General features: G+C 44.2%; 1 protein-coding gene and 1 pseudogene across 1 annotated transcript in view; both read right to left on the bottom strand.

Annotated features, from left to right (window-relative positions):
- Positions 1 to 6,786: 6,786 nt before the first annotated feature.
- LOC147024799 (uncharacterized) lies at positions 6,787 to 10,107 on the bottom strand (annotated as a pseudogene).
- A 2,779-nt stretch (positions 10,108 to 12,886) lies between these two features.
- Positions 12,887 to 22,301, bottom strand: part of LOC147024798 (NF-kappa-B-repressing factor-like) — a 10,900-nt gene continuing 1,485 nt past the window's right edge. The window contains exons 2-4 of the mRNA XM_085885065.1: positions 20,823 to 20,923; positions 15,365 to 15,843; positions 12,887 to 15,135 (exon numbers count right to left, since the gene is read on the bottom strand). Of these exons, the coding sequence (XP_085741191.1) occupies positions 13,864 to 15,135; positions 15,365 to 15,843; positions 20,823 to 20,923 (1,852 nt within the window). The 3' untranslated portion in view covers positions 12,887 to 13,863. The remainder of the gene's footprint in view (positions 15,136 to 15,364; positions 15,844 to 20,822; positions 20,924 to 22,301) is intronic.

The following is a 22,301-nucleotide window of genomic DNA, read 5'->3' as shown; positions in this document are numbered from 1 at the left end:
ACGAAGATTTTAACGTTTTCTTGGTGTCCTTGTCCGCTGATTGGCCCCACTTCCAAAAGAACAGCGATGTGATGACGTCATACATCACGTGTCAGGACCATGTTTACACGTGGCGTGCACGCGCTGTGAACTCTAAAAGTGCTGAGAATGCCGGCTGGATGTATTCTTGCTGGTTGCAGCAACACATCCAAAGACGGTGTGAATATGCATGTTTTCCTAAAAGATCCAGCGGAAAGTAAAAAAAAAACATGGACCGCCAAGGTAACATGACCAGAGGAGAGTGGGGTGTTGGGGGTGTATGTCCAAGTATTACGGAGCTGCACTGGGCATCATGACTCGGGAATTAAAAAGAAATTCTTTCATTGATTCTTCACCATTGAGAGATGGGGCCAAAAACGATATATTGTTGCGGAAATGGCCCTTAGTGTATTATTAAATATAGGATTAGCCCAGATCCCCCGTTAAATGCATGTTTAGTCAGGTTGTTCGGTAATTGGACGTTACATGTGTGTCGGGAGGTGTAGCCGGCTGTCCAGTGTTCATACAGTGGTGGTGGAGCAGGAGGCGCCTTGCTTATTTTTCTTTCCCCTCTCCGAACTAGCCCCGCCCAGCGCTCTGAGAGTGTCGGTCGGCGAAACGTGTTGGCAGCCGATTGGTGGAGGGCAGCTGCAATCTCGAGCGATGGACCAATCACGGGTCCCCAGGGGAGTGTCCAAAAGAGCGAGTGCCGGGAAGGCAAGAGTGGAACTGCCTGAGCATCGAGTCGGGCGATCGGCAGTAAGACGAACTGCTTGAGGGTTTTTTTTTGCGATCGGCTTTCGTGAAAAGCGAGCTCCCGAAAGGCAAGAGAGCAACTGCCTAAGTGTCGAGTCGCGATCTGCTGAAAAAAAAACAGCTGCTTTGTCGAGTCTGCCTGCTGCTGGATGAGAGGCTGCTAGAGTCGAGTCTGCGATCTACTTGGTGAGGAGTGAGTTGACAGCTGTTCCTCCTCGGCGATGGACCCAGCGTGTGGGTCGTCCCCAGGTTCATCCGGAGTCCAGTGACGGAGCCTCTGACTGTCCCTACTCACTGCACGGCTCGACACTGGTCTTCCTGGCTGGTCTTGTAAACCCGTCGATCCGCCTGCGGAGCCCAACACCCTGATTTGGCCTGATCTGGTGAGCAGGCCAGGCCTGGATTTGTATGCTCGACCTTGTGAAAAGCCAGCTGGAGCACACCGTGGATCTTCGCTCTTGTGCCGTCGACCTTCACGGGGGCTGAACGCACTGAGGCTGGTGCATGGGAGGGGGACAAAAGGACGATGCCGCCATTTTTTCCACGCTGCATGCTCGAGCTGGGTGCTCGAATCCGTTGACATCGGCTTGTCACGAGTCGCATTCATGCCTTTGACACTTTTCCTCTCGTCCATGAGGCATCACTAAGTACTCTGTGTCTTGTCTGCATGCTGTCTGCATGTTGTCTAAGGTTTATCTCGCTAGGGTTCCCTTCAAAACCCATAATCCGTAGCTCCCGAGTTAAGAGCAGGTTATAGATTGATTATAACATTGCCGTGAATGTTTTGCTTGTGTCGTGTTCCCCGATGTGTCCCCGATAAATCTGGCTGATTCATATGAAAGTTTCCGCCTTGAGTTTATTCGTCCCGTGCTGAGGAACAATTGTTCGATTTGTATTTAAAACCAAAATGGTTACGGACTGGCAGACTCCGCTCGGTCTCTAACAAACACAGTCTGTAACCGAGGTCTATTTTCCCAACTGGCAAGGCACAGGTGTACGTTGGTATCGTGATCCGAGGCACGTGACCCATGGCCTGTGCCGAGCCAGCCGGCATTATAACCCCGGAGACGGCGGTGCTGTTAAGTGACGCTGAATCTTCAACATTTGGCAGTCAAGAGTAGGGTGCGAATCCCACCACCGCCGAATCCTTTACAATATAACATGATATGTGAAAACGCTGTGAACAGATTATAACAAAACCTCGTGGATGAGTTGGTTCAATGACAAGAACAAGGCGATTCGATTTTGATTCATGCCCAGATCCACATCCGGTCTCTCAGTGGGGTACAAAACGTGAACAGTACAGCCTGGCAGGGGTATGCGCTCTACTGGTTGCTGTTTTGCTTATCCTGGAACGGCCCCGGGATCTGAAGTGAGATGTGTGGCCATTACTCTTTGCGTGCTGAGAAGATCGCTCCACTTTGCGTGCTGCCTGCTCTTCGGTGATATACAAGAGGCTTCGAAGTCCGTCTCATACGACCCAACCAAGAGTCAATGGCTAGCGTCTTGCTACACCACACGAGCCAATTCGCAGCACGACACGAGAATCAAGCAGCCATTTTGTTGTGCCAAGAGTAGAGCAAAGCAAGATCCTCCGTCCCAGCTATGTTCCTCTCACAACTACGACTGCGAACCTCACCCTACTTCCACCTCTGGGCGTGGCTTGCTGACACGAAACCCGGGAACGCGGGGCTTCTGCCTGCTCGGCACGTTTTGCTTGCTTGTTGTTATGGCTGTGGTTGTTATAAAAACGCAACTCCTTCCTGGCTGGCTTGTAAATGCAAAAAGGTAGGAGAAAGCCACAGGAGGCAATTACATACTGGTGGAACTTGGCCTTAATCCTTATCTAATTAACACAGCACCACCCCCATGTGGTGACAAGTAACACTTAAGCTCACACTCTCCCAACTTGATTTACATCGAGATGTCTCCTACACAACCACGGACCAAACAACTCTACTCAATCCAAACTTTCCGAAGAAATTCCTCCATCTACACCCACAACAGTGACGTTATTAAGGAGAAACAGAAGGCATTCATCCATACTAAAAAGTGTGTGTGTGTCTGTGTGTCTGTGTGTCTGTGTGTCTGTGTGTCTGTGTGTCTGTGTGTCTGTGTCAGTGTCAGTCAGTGTGTCTCCTCCATAACTCCAAAACCATAAAATCTAGCAGCCTGAAACTTTGCATGCATACTAAGAAAACTCCAAGGAAGTGCATGACTGAAAATTGGATGTTTGGGTTAATCAAGACACCCCTTTTGAAGATAAATAATGGCCTTATTTAATCATATCCTTCATCGGGTGATCCACGGCCACCTCACTCTCTGGGGACTTAAGGCGTTTCCTGGGTAACCTCACCGGGGTCTGAAGCCGCCATGTTTTTTGGCCTGCTCAACCATGGCCTGACTTGGAACAGGCCACAACGATTTCTTAACCACAAAGTTTTTTTTCCCACTTTCCTCACTCGTACTATCGAATGCCTGTTCATCATAGCCACGAATCGCTGTATACATCGCTTTTATAAGTACGATAGTTTTCAAATTAGGAGCTTGGAGTGATTTCATGCATGATGTGATACAATTTTCCACGATCTACTCTCATGGACCAGTTAAAGTATATCTTTGAAATATTTCGGTTTTGAAGATGGGATATTGTTTGGACTAAATAAGTGTCGAAATGTTGTGAAATCTGATAATTTAAAGAAATAATGAGTCTAATAACTAAGCTGATTTACCTATTTACTTTCAGCAATAGTCCATGGGCCCAGGCATATATCGGTACCATCTGAAGAAACCAAACTTTAGGGCTACTAAGTTATTGGTAGGGACTATATGATTATTTCAATATGTGATAACCGTTCCAGAAGAGCAGCTTAGTGTATGTATTTTGCATTGTTACCATTTTACCATTCTGAGATAATGACGTTTTGGGGGAAAATAAAAAAAAAACCAAAAAAAAAACCAAGGACCACTGGGAGGAAGTGGCAGAGCTGAAGTCCACGCAGGAGGAAGCAGACACACGAATGCTTCTGCATGCTCTGCATGCAGCAGCGGCTGGGTACAAGGCTGTGGTGATCACTGCCGAAGATACAGATGTCCTCGTGCTGTGTCTTGCCTTCAATAAGGACATCCCATGCCCCGTGTATCAGAAATGTGGTACGCAAACCCGCACACGGTTCCTAGACATTGACAAGCTTGCTCGATCGATGGCAGACAGTGTCTGTGATGCCCTGGTTGGACTGCACGTGTTCTCCGGTTGTGATACAGTCAGTGCCTTTGCAGGCCGGGGAAAGATGGGTGCCTTGAAGCAAATGAAGTCGCATAAGACCGACCAAGAGGCCTTCAGTCAGTTCGGTCATTCATGGGAAGTATCCACCGAGCTCTTTCAGAAGCTGCAAGAGGTCACCTGCCACATGTACGTGCCGTCTACCAACACCATGAAAGTCAATGAACTCCGACATCAACTCTTCTGTACCAGACGGGGAGAGATAGAGTCCAGTCAGCTTCCACCATGTGAAGACTGCCTCTTCATGCACGTCCTCCGTGCAAACTACCAGGCTGCTATTTGGAGGTGCTGTCTGCAATGCCAACACTATGTTCCAAGTCCCAAGGGTTGTGGATGGACCACTGATGATGACGGGAAGCTGGCCATCGAGTGGATGCAGGGTTCTCCAGCACCGGATGCAGTGTTGCAACTGCTTTCCTGCAAGTGTGGACGGTCGTGCAAACTCCCAGACTGCACGTGCCTTGCCAATAACCTGAAGTGCACTGACATGTGCAAGTTAACTAGTTTCAAAACATAACAAAATTAACTAGTTTCATTGAACTGTATGATTTAATGGATTCACTGCTCGACCTCACGCTCTGTCCCCCAAAAGGACTGCCTATCTATAGCATCTGCCAGATCTGTGTCTATATTTTTGGAGGTTTCGTGTGGTGCTCTGCAGGAAATCAAAGCAAATCTGGTAAAAAAAAAAAAAACACGTTAAAAAAAAAAGTTGCAACGTTTGCGCAGACCCCGAACCGATGTACCACATGACATGTGCACAGACGAGCAAGAAAAATGACGGTTGTATAGATTAGTTTTATTTCATTAACTGCTGCGTGCGTGGTGAAGCAAGTTTTAAAGTTAAAGGGATCCTTTATGGTGTGCAGCGACAGCCTGGCCAAGTGTTCCTTAACAACCATTGAATTGGAGTGCTTAAGGTACTTGCCGAGCACCCATTGTCGATAGCGGTACCACGCTACGCCATTCTGAGCAAATCGTTCACTCAATGTAGAATATTTTGTCGCGCCATGTCACGTCACGTCACCCTGAGCGAGTGGTCCGTGCCCCGTCACCCTGAGCGAGTGGTCCTTCCCCCATCGCCCTGATCGAGTGGTCCAGCTCCCACCTCTTGTTTGTCTGTGTTGTACCGTCCTCCAAACAGTGGCGACTCCATTTGCATCTTTCTCTGTCAACATGGACCAATTTTTAACCACCCCTCCAAACTCTCTCTACCTCATATGTGGCAATTTCAATTGTAACATACCACTTGACCGGGTGTTGGTACTTCCTTCACCAGCCACGGCACTGCAGCATAGGACTTCTGCGATTCCATTGGCCTGACACAATCTGTGAACTTTCCAACCTGTATTTCTGCCATAAGCACATCCTCTCCTCTGAACGTAGTAATGACTAATTTACCTGCTAATGTCGCCCGTTTTTCCTTGCCTATTGGTTTGCCTGATCATATGCTTGTGAGAGTCAACATCTCTCTGCCTATTTTCAGAGAGCCACCTCAGTGCCTGCAAGTCTAGTAGTTCACTGAAGCTGACTGACAGGAACTGCAAGCTGCCATCTCACTTCAGGAATGGTCTTCCATCTCCACCAGCCCTGACATTAACATATCCTGGGAATTCTTCCACAGAAACCTGCTCTCTTATGCACAGATTCATCCATTCTCATCTACAGTTATCATAGTCATCCTCTCACCATGGTACACTGAATCCAGTGGTGCAGGAGTTGCCTTTAAACAAATTGCCTTCTTTTCCTGGATATCAAATCCAACCAAAGGCACCCTCAGATCATTCCACAAAGCCCACAAGTGTTTGTCCACTCAGGAGAGCCAGAAAACACCATCCAGCCAACCTCAAGGCTGAACTCTCTCTCTCTCTCTCTCTCTGCCTTTCTATCCCTTTTCACATCGTTTTTCACCTTGCTTCCCTCTGTGTTTCTTCTGTGCATCGTTACTCTCCATCTGTGCTCCTCCCTTCCTCTCTTCAATAGACCCAGCACTTCGGCCTTCCCTCACGTCGTCGTCGTCACCCCCACCCCTCTTGTCCTCGCTATTTTTGCTGTTTGCTTTTTCGGTACAGCTCTACCCCCTCCCATTCCCCCCTCCTCCCTTCTTATTCGCTTCCTTTTTTTCTGAGATAGAGAGAAAGTGCCCATAGTTTCATTGTGGATAGTTGGCGGCCCACGCTGGCCTCCAGCTGATCGTTTTTCTTCACTGTAACTGTGTTTATCCCTTTGAAAACCTATCTCTGCTCATATTTAATTACTGCACGAGAGCGATCATAGACAGGGCAAACCCAAGGAAAAACTAACACTTTTTTCCAGTCAACGTTTTCTCAGTGGATTCATCATCCTGAACCCATAGCATTTGATATTAGCTTGGGGGCCACCCAGAATTTTGCCTCAAATTCAAGATGGTGGCCAAAATCCAAAATTGCTGCCAAAATTACCTTTAGGAGATTTATACTGCCTCATAGTGTTTCCTGTCAAGGTTTTTTCAGTGGTTCTGTCATCCTGAACATATATCCTTTGAGATTAGCTTGGAAGCCACCCAGAATTTGGCCGAAATTCCAAAATGGTGGCCAAATATCAAAATGGCTGCCAAAATTAAATTAATTAGGTGTATACTGCCTTGTAGTTTTTCCTGTCAAATTTTTCTCAGCAGTTCCAGCATACTGGACCTACAGCCTTTAAAATTAGCTTGAGGGCCACCCAGGATTTGACCTTCAATCCAAGATAGCCATCAAAATCATCTTAATTAAATTCAAACTACCTCTTAGATTTTCCTGTCAAAGTTTTCTCAGTGGTTCCACCATTCCAAACCTATGTCCTTTGTTATTAGCTTGGAGGGTACCCAGGATTTGGCCTCAAATGCAAGATGGCCACGAAAAACTAAAATGGCCACCAAAATTGAATAAATAAGGGTTCTCTTTTCCTGTTAAATTAACTTTTTGTACATAATATGGGGTTTATAATGGTACTGGAAATTGATTTTGGGGTCTCGAATCCTCAACCGAGCTTTATTATCATGTAAATATGACATTCTCACTCAAAACAGGCCACAAAATGTAAATTGAGATAATATTAACCGCATTTTCTGGTCATCCTACAGTTCAATTCACCAACAAAATGGGCGATACAAACACATAATTAAGAAAGAACTGCAAGTCCAGAGTTAATGTTTATTCGCTATTATCCAAGTCACTGTCCGTCTGCGAGTCAGATGAATGGACTGCTCTAATACTGCCAGAATAGGTAGCTGACTGCTCTTCAATGCTCTCGCTGTCACTTCCAGTACTCTCGTCCCCTCCTGTGCTGTCGTCTCCTTTGTCCTCACTATGGCTGGGTCTCGTTCTTCTCTTCTTCTTTGGGGGCTGGGCCATGTCTCTCGTATTTTCTGTGTCTGCATCATAATTAATGTCACCTGTATGATCGGAAATTATTGGAATGCTTTGTCAAATTGATTTCGATAATATAAGTCCCAGGATTTGGCCCAGAATGACAAACAACAAGCAGTCATAGACTGGTACTTACGAAATCGTCAACTTGACCTCTGACCTTGTCGAATAAAAGCTGGCTCTAGAGAAGGTAGCGACGCAAACCAGAAGTTTCTATGATGATTCTGTACCAATCCATCAAAAATCGAATGTTTGACCTCACTGACCTTGACCTTTGACCGATTTTGACCAAAATCTAATCAGCGTGAGCCATCACCCTCCTGAATCACGTGGTGTAATTTGACATTGGTAGCTTCTTCCGTTCTCGAGTTATCTGTACCAAACCATCAAAAATGGAATATTTGACCTCACTGTGACCTTGACCTTTGACCGATTTTGACCAAAATCTAATCAGCACTAGCCATCACCCTCCTGAATCACGTGGTGTAATTTGGCATTGGTAGCTTCTTCCATTCTCGAGTTATCGTGCCGACAAACAAATAAACACACACAAACAGATGACGGAAGTCATCAATATACTTACGAAATCTTTAGATTTTGTAAGTAACAAGTCTGAATCAGCACATGGAAACCTTGCGTAGCATTACTATAAATAAATGTATATTTACCTGGTGTTAACCTTCTTCTACTGCTCGTCACCGAAAGGCTTGCTAGGAATTGGGGGCAGGTGAACCATATTGGCCGAATACCATCTTCCGTTTCTTCCCAACCTCTGTGTTTGATGGAAGGATACTCAATATCTTGTTTCAGACATTGATACCAGATGAAAGCTTGTAAATCGCTCCTCTTGAGGTGTTCATTGGAGCGACTCTCATCTGGCAAGATACTTGAACTGGATTTCACTTTCTGCTTGTCGTACATTCTGATCCTTTATCTCACATACTCTTCATGTTCACTTCCAGCATACATGCAGGTTCTAAAGAAGGTCTTAGCATCGGCGATGTCTTCAACTGAAGTGCGCAATGTGCCAAGTTGCGAGAGGAGTTGGAACTTTCCCAGTTTCTTTGTCTTCTTCAGTGGTTTTACTTTACCAACACCAAATGGAAAAGAGGTTGTATCACACCCTGTAATGCTGTGATAGGCAGGAAGTGTTTGACACATTTCGTCACCTAATCGGTCAGTTAGAGCTTTGACGCTAACATACCTCTCATGGTCAATCTTCATCATCCAGTCTTGTAATGGTTTAATGACAGAATAAGCATAGGTCAGGAGAACAAAGACATCTGTATCTGTCGCCCTGACAATTACAGGATCTGTTGACTTGGATGCATGGAGGATGAGTCTGGTGTCAGCTTCGTGGTGGTTGCAGGAGTCAAGCATCTCGATTTTGAGTTGCGTTATTAACCAGGTATTATCTTCCTCTGTCACAGTTAGTGGAACTTTCAGGTTGGATTTCACAGCATCGGTCTTGTAGTAACCGACTAGAAATCGAATCAGTTCTGTCTTATTTTCGGAGTTTGGCAGAAACGAGTCCCAATCTTTCCCTTTAGGCATGTCCTGTTCAGAGCTTGTGATGTGAGTTCTTCTTCCAGGTGTGCCATGGCGACGTTGAGTGAGCTCCTTGTGACTGTACTGTATGAATCAAATATGATTCCCAGTTGCTGCGGTTTGGAGTCACTTGCTAGAGAGCAAAATTTCAACAGGGCTGCTGCATATTTTCCCCAAGTTTGCTGAGCAGGAACAGATTTCACAGCAGCCATTCCATCTATAAGCCAATTTCCATCATGTGGCGGGTTCCCACAGACTGATTCAGACTCTTCTATGAGGTAGTTCCTCAATGGTGCTTTTGAACCTTGTCTCAAATCTCTCTGGTGTGGCTAGAGCTAGTGGGACAGTAGTCAAGGGATATGAATGTGCCTCTTCTGGAGATGTTGCTTTGCCTCCCATTAAACCGAAGGCCTGTCTGTCTTCTTTCAGGATATTAACAACTTTTGGGTCTTTCTTGGCCTTCTCCATCCCGGTTTTGATCTTGAGCTTGGTAATCTTGTCGAAGAAATTGACTCGTTCTTCCCCACTGGCTTTGAGTCTCAAGTCAACAAATTCTTTATATTTCTGTTCTCCAGTTCTACGGATGACATCAATCCTCTTACAACATCACAATCGATTTCCACACCAGTCTTCATATGACGAGCGGGAACATTCAGGAATGGGTCGAAGTATTTGTCAAGCTGAAGTACGAGATTATGGACCATATTTTCATGGTGTATTCGGGCCGCTATTGTGGTCTCCTTATGGGCTGAGGATATTTAACTTTTCCTTCAGTGTAGCTCTGATCTTAGCCATGATATGACTGGTCTTGACGAATGTGTCTGTTGTACTCTCATTGGTACTGTATCCGCCTTGCATTGGACCACCTCTGACCTTCACTTCTCGGTTGAGTGTGGTCTCAGTTATCAAATCCCCATGGATTGTAGAGAAGGGCTCACAAGACAATAGCACACAATCCGGAAATTCCTCCTCCCCCAGGTCCCATAATTATTGCACAGCCCTTAAACCCTGCTTTCCGAGAACGGAACATTCTGGGGGACAAATAAGACGAAATATCAATTTTGAGGTAATTTTGGTGGCCATTTTGGTTTTTCGTGGCCATCTTGCATTTGAGGCCAAATCCTGGGTGCTCTCAAGCTAATTTTAAAGGCTGTAGGTTCAGTATGCTGGAACTGCTGAGAAAAATTTGACAGAAAAAACTATAAGGCAGGCATCATCCCAACTGACTGGAAGAGGGGCCTTGTTGTCCCTCTCTGGAAAGGGAAGGGTGATCGCCAAGACTGCAACAACTACCGAGGGGTGACGCTGCTCTCAGTGCTGGGCAAGGTCTTTGCTCGGATAATTTTTGATAGGGTTCACCACCATCTGCTTGAGCACCAGCGTCCAGAGCAGTCAGGCTTTACACCAAAGAGGTCAACGATTGACCGTATCCTTGCCCTTCGTGTCCTCACCGAACGCAGACGAGAGTTTCGGCAGGGGCTGCTTGCAGCCTATGTTGATTTCTGTAAAGCGTTCGATTCAGTGAATCGGGATGTCCTCTGGAGGATTCTTGGTCTTCGTGGGGTGCCACCAAAACTGATCGATCTGATGTCTGAACTCTACTCTGGTACTGAGAGTGCTGTGAAGTGTGGTAGTACCATCTCTGACCTATTTCCAGTTGTTACTGGAGTTCGTCAGGGGTGTGTACTGGCCCCCACACTTTTCAGCACTTGAATGGACTGGATTTTAGGGAGGATGTCGGAGAGATCAAGCTGCGGTGCATCGTTTGGGAATGTCAAGATCTCGGACCTTGATTTTGCAGTCATCTTTGCGGAGACTCTAGACATCCTTTTGGGGGCCCTCGAGGTGCTGAAAGAGGAGTCGGAGCCGCTGGGATTACGGGTTTCTTGGGTCAAAACTAAGATCCAGGCTTTCGGTGACATCTTGGATGCTGCTGTCCTGTCTGTGTCTGTTTGTGGTGAGGATGTTGAGGTCGTGGAGAGATTCACTTACCTTGGCAGTGATATTCATGTCTCTGCTGGCTGCGAGTCAGAGGTCAATAGACGTCTGGGTCGGGTCTGGGGAGTCATGGATTCACTGGATCATGGGGTGTGGCGCTGCCGGTACCTGTGCGGGAGGGCGAAAGTCCGAGTCTTCAGGTCCTTGGTACTTCCAGTCTTGCTCTATGGATGCGAGACTTGGACTCTGACCAAGGATCTGAGACGGAGACTTAATTCCTTTGGTACCAGGTCTCTTCGGAGAATCCTTGGCTATCGCTGGTCGGATTTTGTGTCCAACGAGCGGTTGCTGAGAGAGACTCGAATGAGATTTGTTACCTGCATGGTCCGTGAGCGTCAGTTGCGGCTGTATGGATATGTGGCTCGTTTTCCTGACTCTGATCCTGCTCACCAGATTCTCTCAGCGAGGGAGTCTCATGAGTGGAGGAGGCCAGTGGGCCGACCACATGCCTCGTGGTTGCAGCAGGTTGACCATCATCTCAAGGAGATGGGGATGGGCCTGGCATCTGCCTGGGGGATGGCCAGACGGAGGTCCCTGGAGTACCGGCGGAAAGTGGACGCAGCGACGCGCTGTTCTGGCACATGCTCCCATACCTGACCTGACCTGCAGTATTAACCTAATTAATTTAATTTTGGCAGCCATTTTGATTTTTGGCAGCCATCTTGGATTTTAGGCCAAATCTTGGGTGGCTCCCAAGTTCATATCAAAGGATATATGTTCAGGATGACAGAACCACTGAAAAAACCTTTACAGGAAACACTACGAGGCAGTATAAATGTCCTAAAGATAATTTTGGATTTTGGCCGCCATCTTGAATTTGAGGCAAAATTCTGGGTGGCCCCCAAGCTAATATCAAATGGTATGGGTTCAGGATGATGAATCCACTGAGAAAACCTTGACTGGAAAAAAATGTTAGTTTTTCCTTGGGTTTGCCCTGTCTATCACCCCTCCTCCCCCTTCTTCAGTATGACTTTGTATTCCCGTTATGCGGCATTTGAAGCATAAACACTTAAACATGGTGTCGTCTGCGTTCCGCCCGACATCAGAGATCGATCCAAGGCCAGGCAAGCAGGTCTTCACATACCCTAAGGCCTAACACGTCCCAAATGGTATTAAACACTTTTTTTACACATTAGAAACTCTATCATGATATGATGGTGAAGCTGAGGAACTTTGGACTCTGCATTCGCTTTATCTTCAAAAGTGGTGTGGAAAGCAATCCAGAGAATCTTTGTTTATGAACTTTTTAATTTTTTGGGGGATTCTCCAACATAGTATTTCTCCTTTTACCTTTCAACGATCATATCTTATTGTATTCCAACGTGTCTCAATGCCCTCCTAAAGGACAATAAAAAACATCGCCATGAAGCCTGCCACACGGTGTGAAAGGAAATAGTTGCATTGAATATAAATTTCGACATTTTGTAAGAGGTTTGGTCAACAAATTGTTTGGCTCTCATTCTGTGTTAACGACAATAAATATTATGAACATTACTCAAAATAAATTAGAAAGGTGTGTGCTATAATACAGTTTAAAAACTTTTTTGTAGTCCTTGTGCAATATTCCAAGACTGCAAGGAATATAAATAAAACTTTTAAGGCTTACTAAATGATCTCATTGTTTGGACTAGTGCTGGAAGACTGTCAGCATGGAAAGCTGGATCGACCCCAAATGATGGCCATTTAAAATCGACACGTTGCTCAGGCTGCTAATGCAGCCATGGACAGAGTCTGAGGATTGTAATCTTCTTTTCAGGATTCACTCTTTCGATGCATCTCACACATTTACTTTACGATGGTATGACAAAGAAAATTAAATTATGAGGCTCTATGCAAGTTACCCAAGATGGTATATATATAAAAAAAAATATATATATATATATCAAAATCCAAGTTTTTGCAGGGAAAAAATTGAAATTTAATGATGATGCTATAGCATAAGCAAGATGGTGTACAGCTTCCCTACACACATCAAGGGATTAATTTTATGTATAAATGAATATAGATATCATAAACATGAAATATACACAAATATCAAACAGATGCAGCTTCAGGTAGATGACAAACAATTGGAAATGTGCACGACTCTCTAATTTTATATCTTTCATTCGTCCCATGCACAGCTTCACATTTGCATTGAATGCACTTTACCGTTTGCTTTTAAGATATACAAACATGACAATACAATGGCGATTGTCGAAACTGGTTTCAACCAAGGTGTCTGGAACAAAATTATGGTCGAAATGAGCAAATAAACTCAACATTTATTTTGTACAAAATAAAACCCATATTGCCTGGTTATTCATAAACAATGTCACAATGACTATATAAACACGAATGTCAATCAAATAGGTTGTCATAAAACAACTATGGTGAGGCATTGTTGGTTTGGGATCAGTTATAACTGCGATCAAAATTTGGATTGATTGCAGATCAGTCCCAAGGGCAAAACAGTAGGTCCCAAGTTGCTATTGTATAGTGGTGGAGCATCAAAGTGAGAAAACGAGAGAAAATGGCTCAGTGGGATCAGGGCGGGGGGAGGAGTAGGAGAGTCGGCAAATGGTGATGAAAAAAAACAAAACATGGAAAGCATATTGGGGTGAGAAAGGAAACATAATATACATATTGCTCCTGGTGGTACAATCTTTTGCCAACAAGTGGTGTGTGGCAGAAAAAAAACCTCAAAACAAAACAGGTTCAACCTCCACATTCTCCGTTAAATGCAATGCATATCTGAAATATGCATCGAGATTGTTGGAAAAACAAAAACGATTGAATAAAACAATCATGTCTTACTCATCTTTCAGCAATAACACAGGTTTGCATCCCACCTTCTCAATCAGTATCGACAACTGAAGGGAAATCTGGCCTTCAGGTACTCGCAACCCCAGGCTGCAAAAGGCTGTAGCGTCCGCAAGAACCTTGTTGCAGTAGTATCTTCATCATGGAATCCCGCTTGAGCTTTTTCCTGAGAACAAGGAAACGTTTTTTTCCTTTCCCATAACTCTGACTCTGCAGACTATGCTTTGAAGCAAGAAAATGCAATTGTTTACGCTCTGCTTTTGTTAGCTCATTTGAGAATTTTATCTCTTGCTGATCTTCTGCTGTTAAGAACTGTTGTATAATTTGCTGCATATTAGATTTCATTCCCTTGTTTTTCACAGCGACTTGTTCTGAACCAAGGCCCTGCCTACCGGAAATGCGTGTCGCTTGAACCGGAAACACAATTCCTTCCTTTTTTCCAATTCCACCACCGCACCAACCCATTCGCCGAAGCATTTGCTTTCCGAGATTGTCTTCTAAAATTTGAGAGCCAATGTCTAACTTCTTTATACTACTGTTGCTGCCACCATCATGAACAGTGCTGGCTATCTGCTTAATGTCCTTTCGGGTGATTTGACAACAATCGTCTGAGGAGTTTGAAAAAGAGCTTATGCTGATAGTCGGCTGTGTCAATCGCAATTTTGAAAGTGCGAGCTCTGCGGCTTTTTTCTTAACAAAACCAACACCGACAAATGAAGCAACTTCTACACCCCTTATTAATACCTTGCAACAGTTGAGACCAGGCTCGCCGTATCGAAATATTTTGAATTCAAGCGCTGCGTTATTAAAATTTGCAGAGTTTGTTAGTATACTAATAGCATCAGTGGCATTTTCAAGAATCACAAAGTCTTGTGGTTCTTTGGGTATAACATAATCAGTAGCAGGATAATCAGCACTGTAACAAGCACCCTGACCTTGTTTTTCAGCGTCTACATTTGGTAAACATTCAAAAGGTATGTGAAGAGCCGGAAGAAAATTAGTGCAGGGAACACTGGTATTGTTCAGCACGAGATCACCAACTTCAACACCATGCTCGAGAAAGCTCCTGCGGCGAATATACTGAACATAGACACCACGCCCTAAAAAGGTCCTGAGAGCTTCCTCCATGGCACTGTCCCTAGCCTCATCCTGGCTTGATGAGTAGCCTGTAGCAAGGTATACTTCCCTGCAGCGGACTTCACAAATAAATCCATGTGAAGGTAAATGGCAAAAATCTGATAGTTCAGATGAAGATATTTGATCAAGTGAAATAAAGATGTAGTCTGGGCTGGCTTTGCAAGCTTGCATGGCTGAAGTGAGTAGTTCAGTATGGTTGATTCTCTGGGGTAGGCAGGAGGAAAATGGAAGAAACTGTGACAACATTTTCCAATCATCTTCATTAGAAAGTCATTATTTTCCATCAGCATTTAAAAAGTAATGAGAAAGAATGGGTATTAAAGGAATAAAATAATAAAAATTAAATGATAAGAGTTTTGGTAGATGTCGTAGTAGTAGCGAACAATCAGACAAAGGGTATATTTGGAAGACATTAGCAGGCAAAGAAACATACCTGGTGTGCTCTACCTACTGCCATCAGCTTCCAGCAGACAGCCTTATAAAGTCGTTGGTAGAATGCATTCCTCGTTTGCACAACCTCAGCTGTCAATTCCATGCCTTGTTCTTGAGTCTGTGGGTTGCAATTCAAGTGAGAATGTTTGGACGATCCCAACTGTGGCACGACTCCATGACGTGGGTCTGGATTCACATTATCCATTTCCACCTGCCGAGAATAGCTCCTCAGATCATATCCGGTGTCAAAATTTCTTTGCTTATGACCATCAGACAGAAACTCCGTGGTGCCGTGCTCCTTGGACTCGATAACCATGGTCTTGCAGGTCACCTCATCTTTCTTGTCGATTTTGCCAAATGATTGAGCAACATCCTCATGAAGAGGAGCCACTTCAGAATTGGTAGACGTGGCAGGGACAAACCGCACTGCCTCAAAGCGAAGTCGTGGGTGAAGCTTCAATGACTTCTGTGCACTCGGGACTAGACAGACCATTCAAAAGGGGAGTGTTATTAGCAACACAATGTACAACTTAAAAAGTCGATTTTTTTGTCACTGGAAACTTGTTTTTGTTGCGTACACTCTGCTTTCAGAGTAACACATAGAAACAGGAACACACACAATTTTAAATAATCTTTCATACAATTGATTGATTACATCTGCAATTACATTTCCCTCCTGCCATAAAATTTAAAAAAATATGTAAAGAAACATTTTCACTTTTTTTCCTCCAACAGAATTCATTTGCGGTTGGTTGTTTTGCATGATCTCTTCTTAACTAAATAAACATTATTAGATAAGTATTTGACTGTATTCAATGAGAAGAGAGGGCTGGCAGGACGGCCGAGAAATCCGCAATCATTTCTTAGCTGTCTAGGCTGGTTTTGAATCTCAGCCCAGCTATAAACTGTCATCTCGGTGTTTCAATGCCAGGGTGATTCAACAATGGGGGTTCGGTCCCTCAAGCGGACGGTAAATTGTGCGTCCCGTCTGCTGGCAATAGTTGGTGGACGTTAAAGATCCCACGGTGTCCTTCATGAAGAGTAGGTGAGCTATCGCCAACACCATGACCAAATTCGAAATTCCTGCTCTAACCTACAGAGGGCACTGCATCAGCAGCACAGGCAAACCTTCAGCCAATGACGCCAGCCTGCAGCTTTGTGCCGCATATGAAAAAAAGAATGCGAGTAGAGCGACAAATAAACTGCATCAAACTGCTGAGTTAATCTTGTTAGTGAAACAAAATTCACATCTTCCTTCGCTTGAGTGAAATAGTTGATGCAATTTATAATTTTGTACATGCACGATTATTATTGTTTTGTCAGAATAGTTTAGTCTTTACAATGTTGGTTAAGTAAAGAAGTGTGAACTAGGTTGCCAATCATAGTAAAATCAGCATACAACTAGCAATTCATCATGGGTCAGAAGCAGTCATCATTGTTGGACAATATCATGGCTGAGTGGCAGGGTAGGGATTCATACAGGCAAGTGTAATCATGAATGAGTGGGTTGGGGCCTTGGAGCCATCGGTGGCCTTGGTGATTTGAGACCCAAGGCACGCCACTACAAAGGTTTGTGGACTTGACGTTTAAACAGACAGAGAGAGAGACACAGCATATCAAAGCAGAGATTGCAAGGTCTGTGAGCTAATGTTGAGCCGTTCATCATGCTGGAAATTAACCACAGCAGGCAGGAGTGATTTGAATGGGGTGAGGCTAATATAAATCCAAATGGGTACGCTTGCATGGAATTCCAGGTTCCTCACGACAAGGCTGTCAAATCTAAACCAGGACACTTTCCAAGGAGACACTAAACAAAGCAGTTTCTTAATGTCACTGCACTACACAGAACTTGCAATGCCAATTTTTTTTGTATACAGTGTTGAGGCTCATGGAGGACCTGGAACCCCAAATGGATCAGGACATAACGGAATGAAAAGAACAGTAGAAAGAGAGGGGAACACACCAACGGCAGGGTTGAGGGACAAAATAGATGAAGAGTTGAAAAAACAAGGAGCGTGGAGTGAACAAGATGGATACAGCCACCAACTCTCAATCACAGAAGTGGAAGGAAAGACTGGAAACCCAGGAGGAGGTGGCCTGAGGAAGGGGTTAATTGAGGTAGAAATTATTGTGGTTGCGGATGGGGATGACCTGAGATTGTGGTGAACAGGTGTCTTGAAGCCCTGGAAGGAAGAATCAGATTGAAGAGACTGAGGAAATTGGTTCCACAGACAGGAAAGAGAGAGGAACGATGAGTGGAGGTGAGCAGTGAGTGGATTTTGGGAGTTTCACCAGCATTTATATGGTTCACCTCCAGCTATCTACTTCTGCTACTGCTTTATCCTGTACTTCATAATTACTTTTGCAGTAAAATAGTTGCAGTTGTCTTCACTACTCACTGAACCATCAAATTGATTACAGGCTTGCTACATCTCAAGGTGCTCATACACAGACCACTCACTGCTCTTGCTTCAGCATTTGGAGTTTGTGCTGATAGGTTTTCATGAACTTGCTCAGGTTAGGTTTAAGACAATCTGTGCAATTTGGTTCGCATGTGAACGGCAAATAAAGAGCCACTTATGTAATACCAACATTGAGAAGTAATCCTGTTTCCCTGGATTTGGTTAAACAACCTGTTTACCCCAACCGCTGAGAATCCAGACTATAACACACTGCATGAATTGGTGTGGTTACCAACTTTTGGGGCGTGGTCATACAGGCTGCGACTTGTGCATGGCTGCGACCCCCGAGTATGTGACAATTTGTGTCAGGAGTGGGATAGTGCCCTCATATGGTGGATGATGGTTGGGTGTTCCACTGCACCCTCTCATGACATATTTTTGTTTCAACAGAAGTCAGGTGGAAATACGCTTTGCCCACAATATTTATTCTAAGGAACAAGAGGATGTTGAGTGATGCTGAAGGACAAATAGTTGTTCCTCACACACAACTGCTTCAAATGAAGGATGTTTGGAAAACCAATGCAGGATAAATGATTTAAAGACCAAAATATATCAACAAAATGCGATGCGAGAGAACACGTAATGCTAAGGACAAAATATTAATTTTATCGAACAGAATGCAAAAAATGATAATTTAACAACACAAGTTCAAGTTAAGTTCATAACAGGAGGAATTAGAAGATAAAATTGTTGAAGTTGAAGCCAAAATGTTGACAAATGTTCGTCATTTTATAGTTTGTACATGAACAGTTTTGTCATAGCTATGCTGAAATTGAGTGAACTAAGACAGAATTGATGAAAGGATTACAGAAAAAGAAAAAAGAAAAAAAAAAGCTGAACTCCAACGTATACGAGGTCAGCAGTGAGGCAAAATATTGTGGGCATCAGGGATTAATTAGAAGGTAAAAGGGGGATCATTATAAAATTTGGCAATTATTTGTATGTGCATGTTTATGTATATCTGAAAGTTAAAGAATCAAAAAATTGCTTGGCTAACGCGTGAGACTTTCGAAATGACGTAATCCGCCCCAGAATGCTCGGCACGCATGCGCATACCCCTTTAGCAAAATGTTGATTCGAGCATGTTTCCGAATTCAGTGTGTCCGAAATAATGATTGTCACCTAAAATGGCTCACAAAGGTTGTAAAAGAAGATGAAAATACTTGGAAACACACCTGCGAGAAAGAAAACTCATACGAAAGATCTGGAGAACTTTCTAATCAACTCGTCCAAAAGGTTAATATATTGCAGCCCGTATTGCAAAAACTCCCGACCATGTGGGCCCGTGAAAGGCCCGAAGGTTCGGATATGGGCGCGTTCTAACCAAACCTCCATGCTTCTTAACATCAATGGGAAGGTCATATCTGTGGCTTATCAATGGACAGGTTAAGTCAAAAATGATATTTATTATTATTAATCATGTTTCGGGAGGAGGGGGTAGGGGCAGCGAGTGGAAGTTGTGTGGGCGGAGTACCAATAAATATATATATATATATATATATATATATATATATATATATATATATATATATATATATATATATATATATATATATATATATATATATATATCAGACTATATACATTATATATTTGTTTGACTCTGGGGCCGCAAGATAAATTGTACGAGATTTTTTTCATCTACAATATTGGTGAAAGAAGAAGCGTCCATTTGTATATGTGTGTTATAACCATTATATGATCTGAATCCTGATCTGATAAATTTTTTTAAGTGATTCTTCAACATCGAGTGATAGTGCTAAACCAATATATAGCACGATATCTCAAAAAGTTGTGGACGGATTCGGACAAAACTCGGTGGACAGGTTGGGTGTGTGAAAAGGAAGAATTGATTCAATTTTGGTGAAGATCCAAATCCGGATCTGGATACGAGAGTTATTTAATCTTAAAGTGATTCTTCACCATTGAGAAATGGGGCCAAAAATTATATACAGCACGATATCTCAACAATGTATTGGACAGGATATGTTCGTGTGGATCAGGCATTATGTGGTGGAGGTATGCGTGCTCTATTGAGTGCCCTTCTAGTTAACCTCCGCCATCGAAGATGGACGGAGGTTACTGTTTTCACCCCTGTCTGTTTGTCTGTTTGTGAACAGTATTACGGAAAAACTCCTGGACGGATTTCGACGAAACTTGGTGGGGGGATTAGGTATGGTCCCAGGATCATGCCATTAGATTTTGGACTTGGTCCAAAGTCCAATATGGCCACTATGGTGGCCATTTTGAAAAAATTTTGAATTTTTGTTTTTGCATTTCTACATGTTTTAAGTGATTTCCAACCCCAAAAAAAACCATTTGTTAGAGAAAAAAAAACAAATTTTGCAACTTTTTTTTCAAAAAAATTTCGATTTTATTTTTATGGCATTTCTACATGCGCATCGATCTAGTTTAGTTTATTCAATCGTGGTTAAGTAGAGTCTGATCCGTTTTGACCTACAGTGAATAGGATATCAGGTTCACTTAAGTGACCCAGCAGTATTGGCGGCGGAGGTTTTGCACTCTACCGAGTGCTCCCCCTCTAGTTTAGACTGTTTCAATCCTTTTCCAGTAGCAGAAAGCAGCTACTTTAATTGCAAATTTTGGGAAAAGTTACTCTTTCCCAGATGAAAGGCTATTTCTCTTTTATCCTGCTTGTTCAATCATTTCCCCCCACTTGTCCCAGCTTCGATATATTAGGCTTGGATCAGGGCATTTTTTTGAGAGTTTCATTGATGGAGAATTCTCCTGTATGTGCACGCGTACATAATGTATTAAAGATTCTCCTTTGTATGCTGAGCCTGAGTGGAAATTCAGTTCATGTCTATCACAGCACCCTAACTGCTTGGAACCAGGGCTGCAAATGGCTTTGTGACTTGGGGTCTAGTTCCTGTTGGGGTGTGGTTATTAAACTGCAACCTGCGTGAGGTCACTACTCCCGAGCATGCAACATTCGTTTTGGTCTGCAATGGATAAAGTAGTGTCGGTGAAAGTCACCTTTTTCAGCTGCAGAGTTCTTGCATCCTTGAGAATGTCCTTTTTCAACGTCGATCCCTTCTCCCATTTTTTTAACTTTCTTCATCAAATCATCTCCATACCTTTCAAAAAAGTGAACATCAATCACAATATATACACAGAACTTCACACAACTCATGACCAAGAAAGTAAGCTTTAAAATGTATTTATTTGTGTGCATTCTGTGGCTGCATCATTTTCTGGGGGCGTGGCTGTGCCGCTGATGCAGTTCCCCCGTTACGAACAAGCTGGTACTCATTTTAGCCAACCTCAGAAGGATGACAGGCTGTCAACCCTACCTGGTGTTAATTCAATGGTGGGACAGGGGTTTGAACCTCAAGACTCAAAGATCTTGAGAGCCACCCAAACCGTTAAACCAACACCAGACGTAAGCTTTAAAATGACACACACATTGCAATCTTTTGGTTTAACAATAAAGTACTTTGGTAAAAGGCAATTCGTGTTTGCCAATTCCAAGGAAAAGTGACATAGTACTGTTGTGGGCCGGGGTTCGGCGGTGATAAACGACCACCAGGGGGAGCAGTAGAGCCGTCTCCTACCGACCACCCGGAATTTAGGTTGTGACTCCCAGACAACTCCGAAACGTCACGGGTCTCTAAAAGGACCGTGGTCGTCAGTATTTTGACGGCGCGAGGTCGGGTCCACTTGTCTAATTCCAATTTACCTAAGTACTCATGCTGTCCAGCTACCGGGGAAACCACTCCCAAAGCCGACTCTGTCCGAACTGAGTCGCATGTAGCGACTCGGGTCCGGCATACCGAGCGGGAGTTACCAGAGCCGCGCCGGTCCCAATGACAACTTCGGCACACGGCCTCTCATTCTCATGACGCACCGTGCTGGGTCAATGAAAGAAAGTGACAGACAACAAGCTGGAAAATATTGAACAATTGGGGGTTTATTTATCAGGGGGGCAGGGGAGCACAAAGAGCAGAGTTATCCGAATAAAAGCAATGTACAATGAACAAAAGCACTTAACAATTTCTACTTACAGACGGGTCCCACGGACACACACACACACACACACACACACACACACACACACACACACACACACACACACACACACACACACACACACACACACACACACACACACACACACACACACACACACACACGAAATGGACCCCGTGGGGTCTTTATTCGGTCCCTCAGCCCAGGAGGGAATGGCAAGCTGGGGACCAGAGCCTTGTCGGGTACCTCTCCGCCTCGTGCGGTCACACCGTACTTCAACCAGCACGGTGACTCGAACCCACGTTCCGAAATCCACGGGCCCACGACCCTGGCTGCACAACCTCCACCACCACGATGAGCCACCGCGAAGGATCGCAGACAAAAAGCCACCATGACCAAGACCAAGCCAATTGCCACGATGACTCCCGCACACTGATCCCGACAACCACTCTCTTCTTCTTGCCAGGTCCGAGGGATTTCTTCCCC

Source organism: Eptatretus burgeri, chromosome 6 (assembly GCF_056783735.1).
Source record: "Eptatretus burgeri isolate ZD-2024b chromosome 6, Ebu_testis_v1, whole genome shotgun sequence".
Lineage (NCBI taxonomy): Eukaryota > Metazoa > Chordata > Myxini > Myxiniformes > Myxinidae > Eptatretus > Eptatretus burgeri.
The sequence above is the reverse complement of the archived record's forward strand: the minus strand, read 5'-3'. Positions and strand labels throughout refer to the sequence as shown.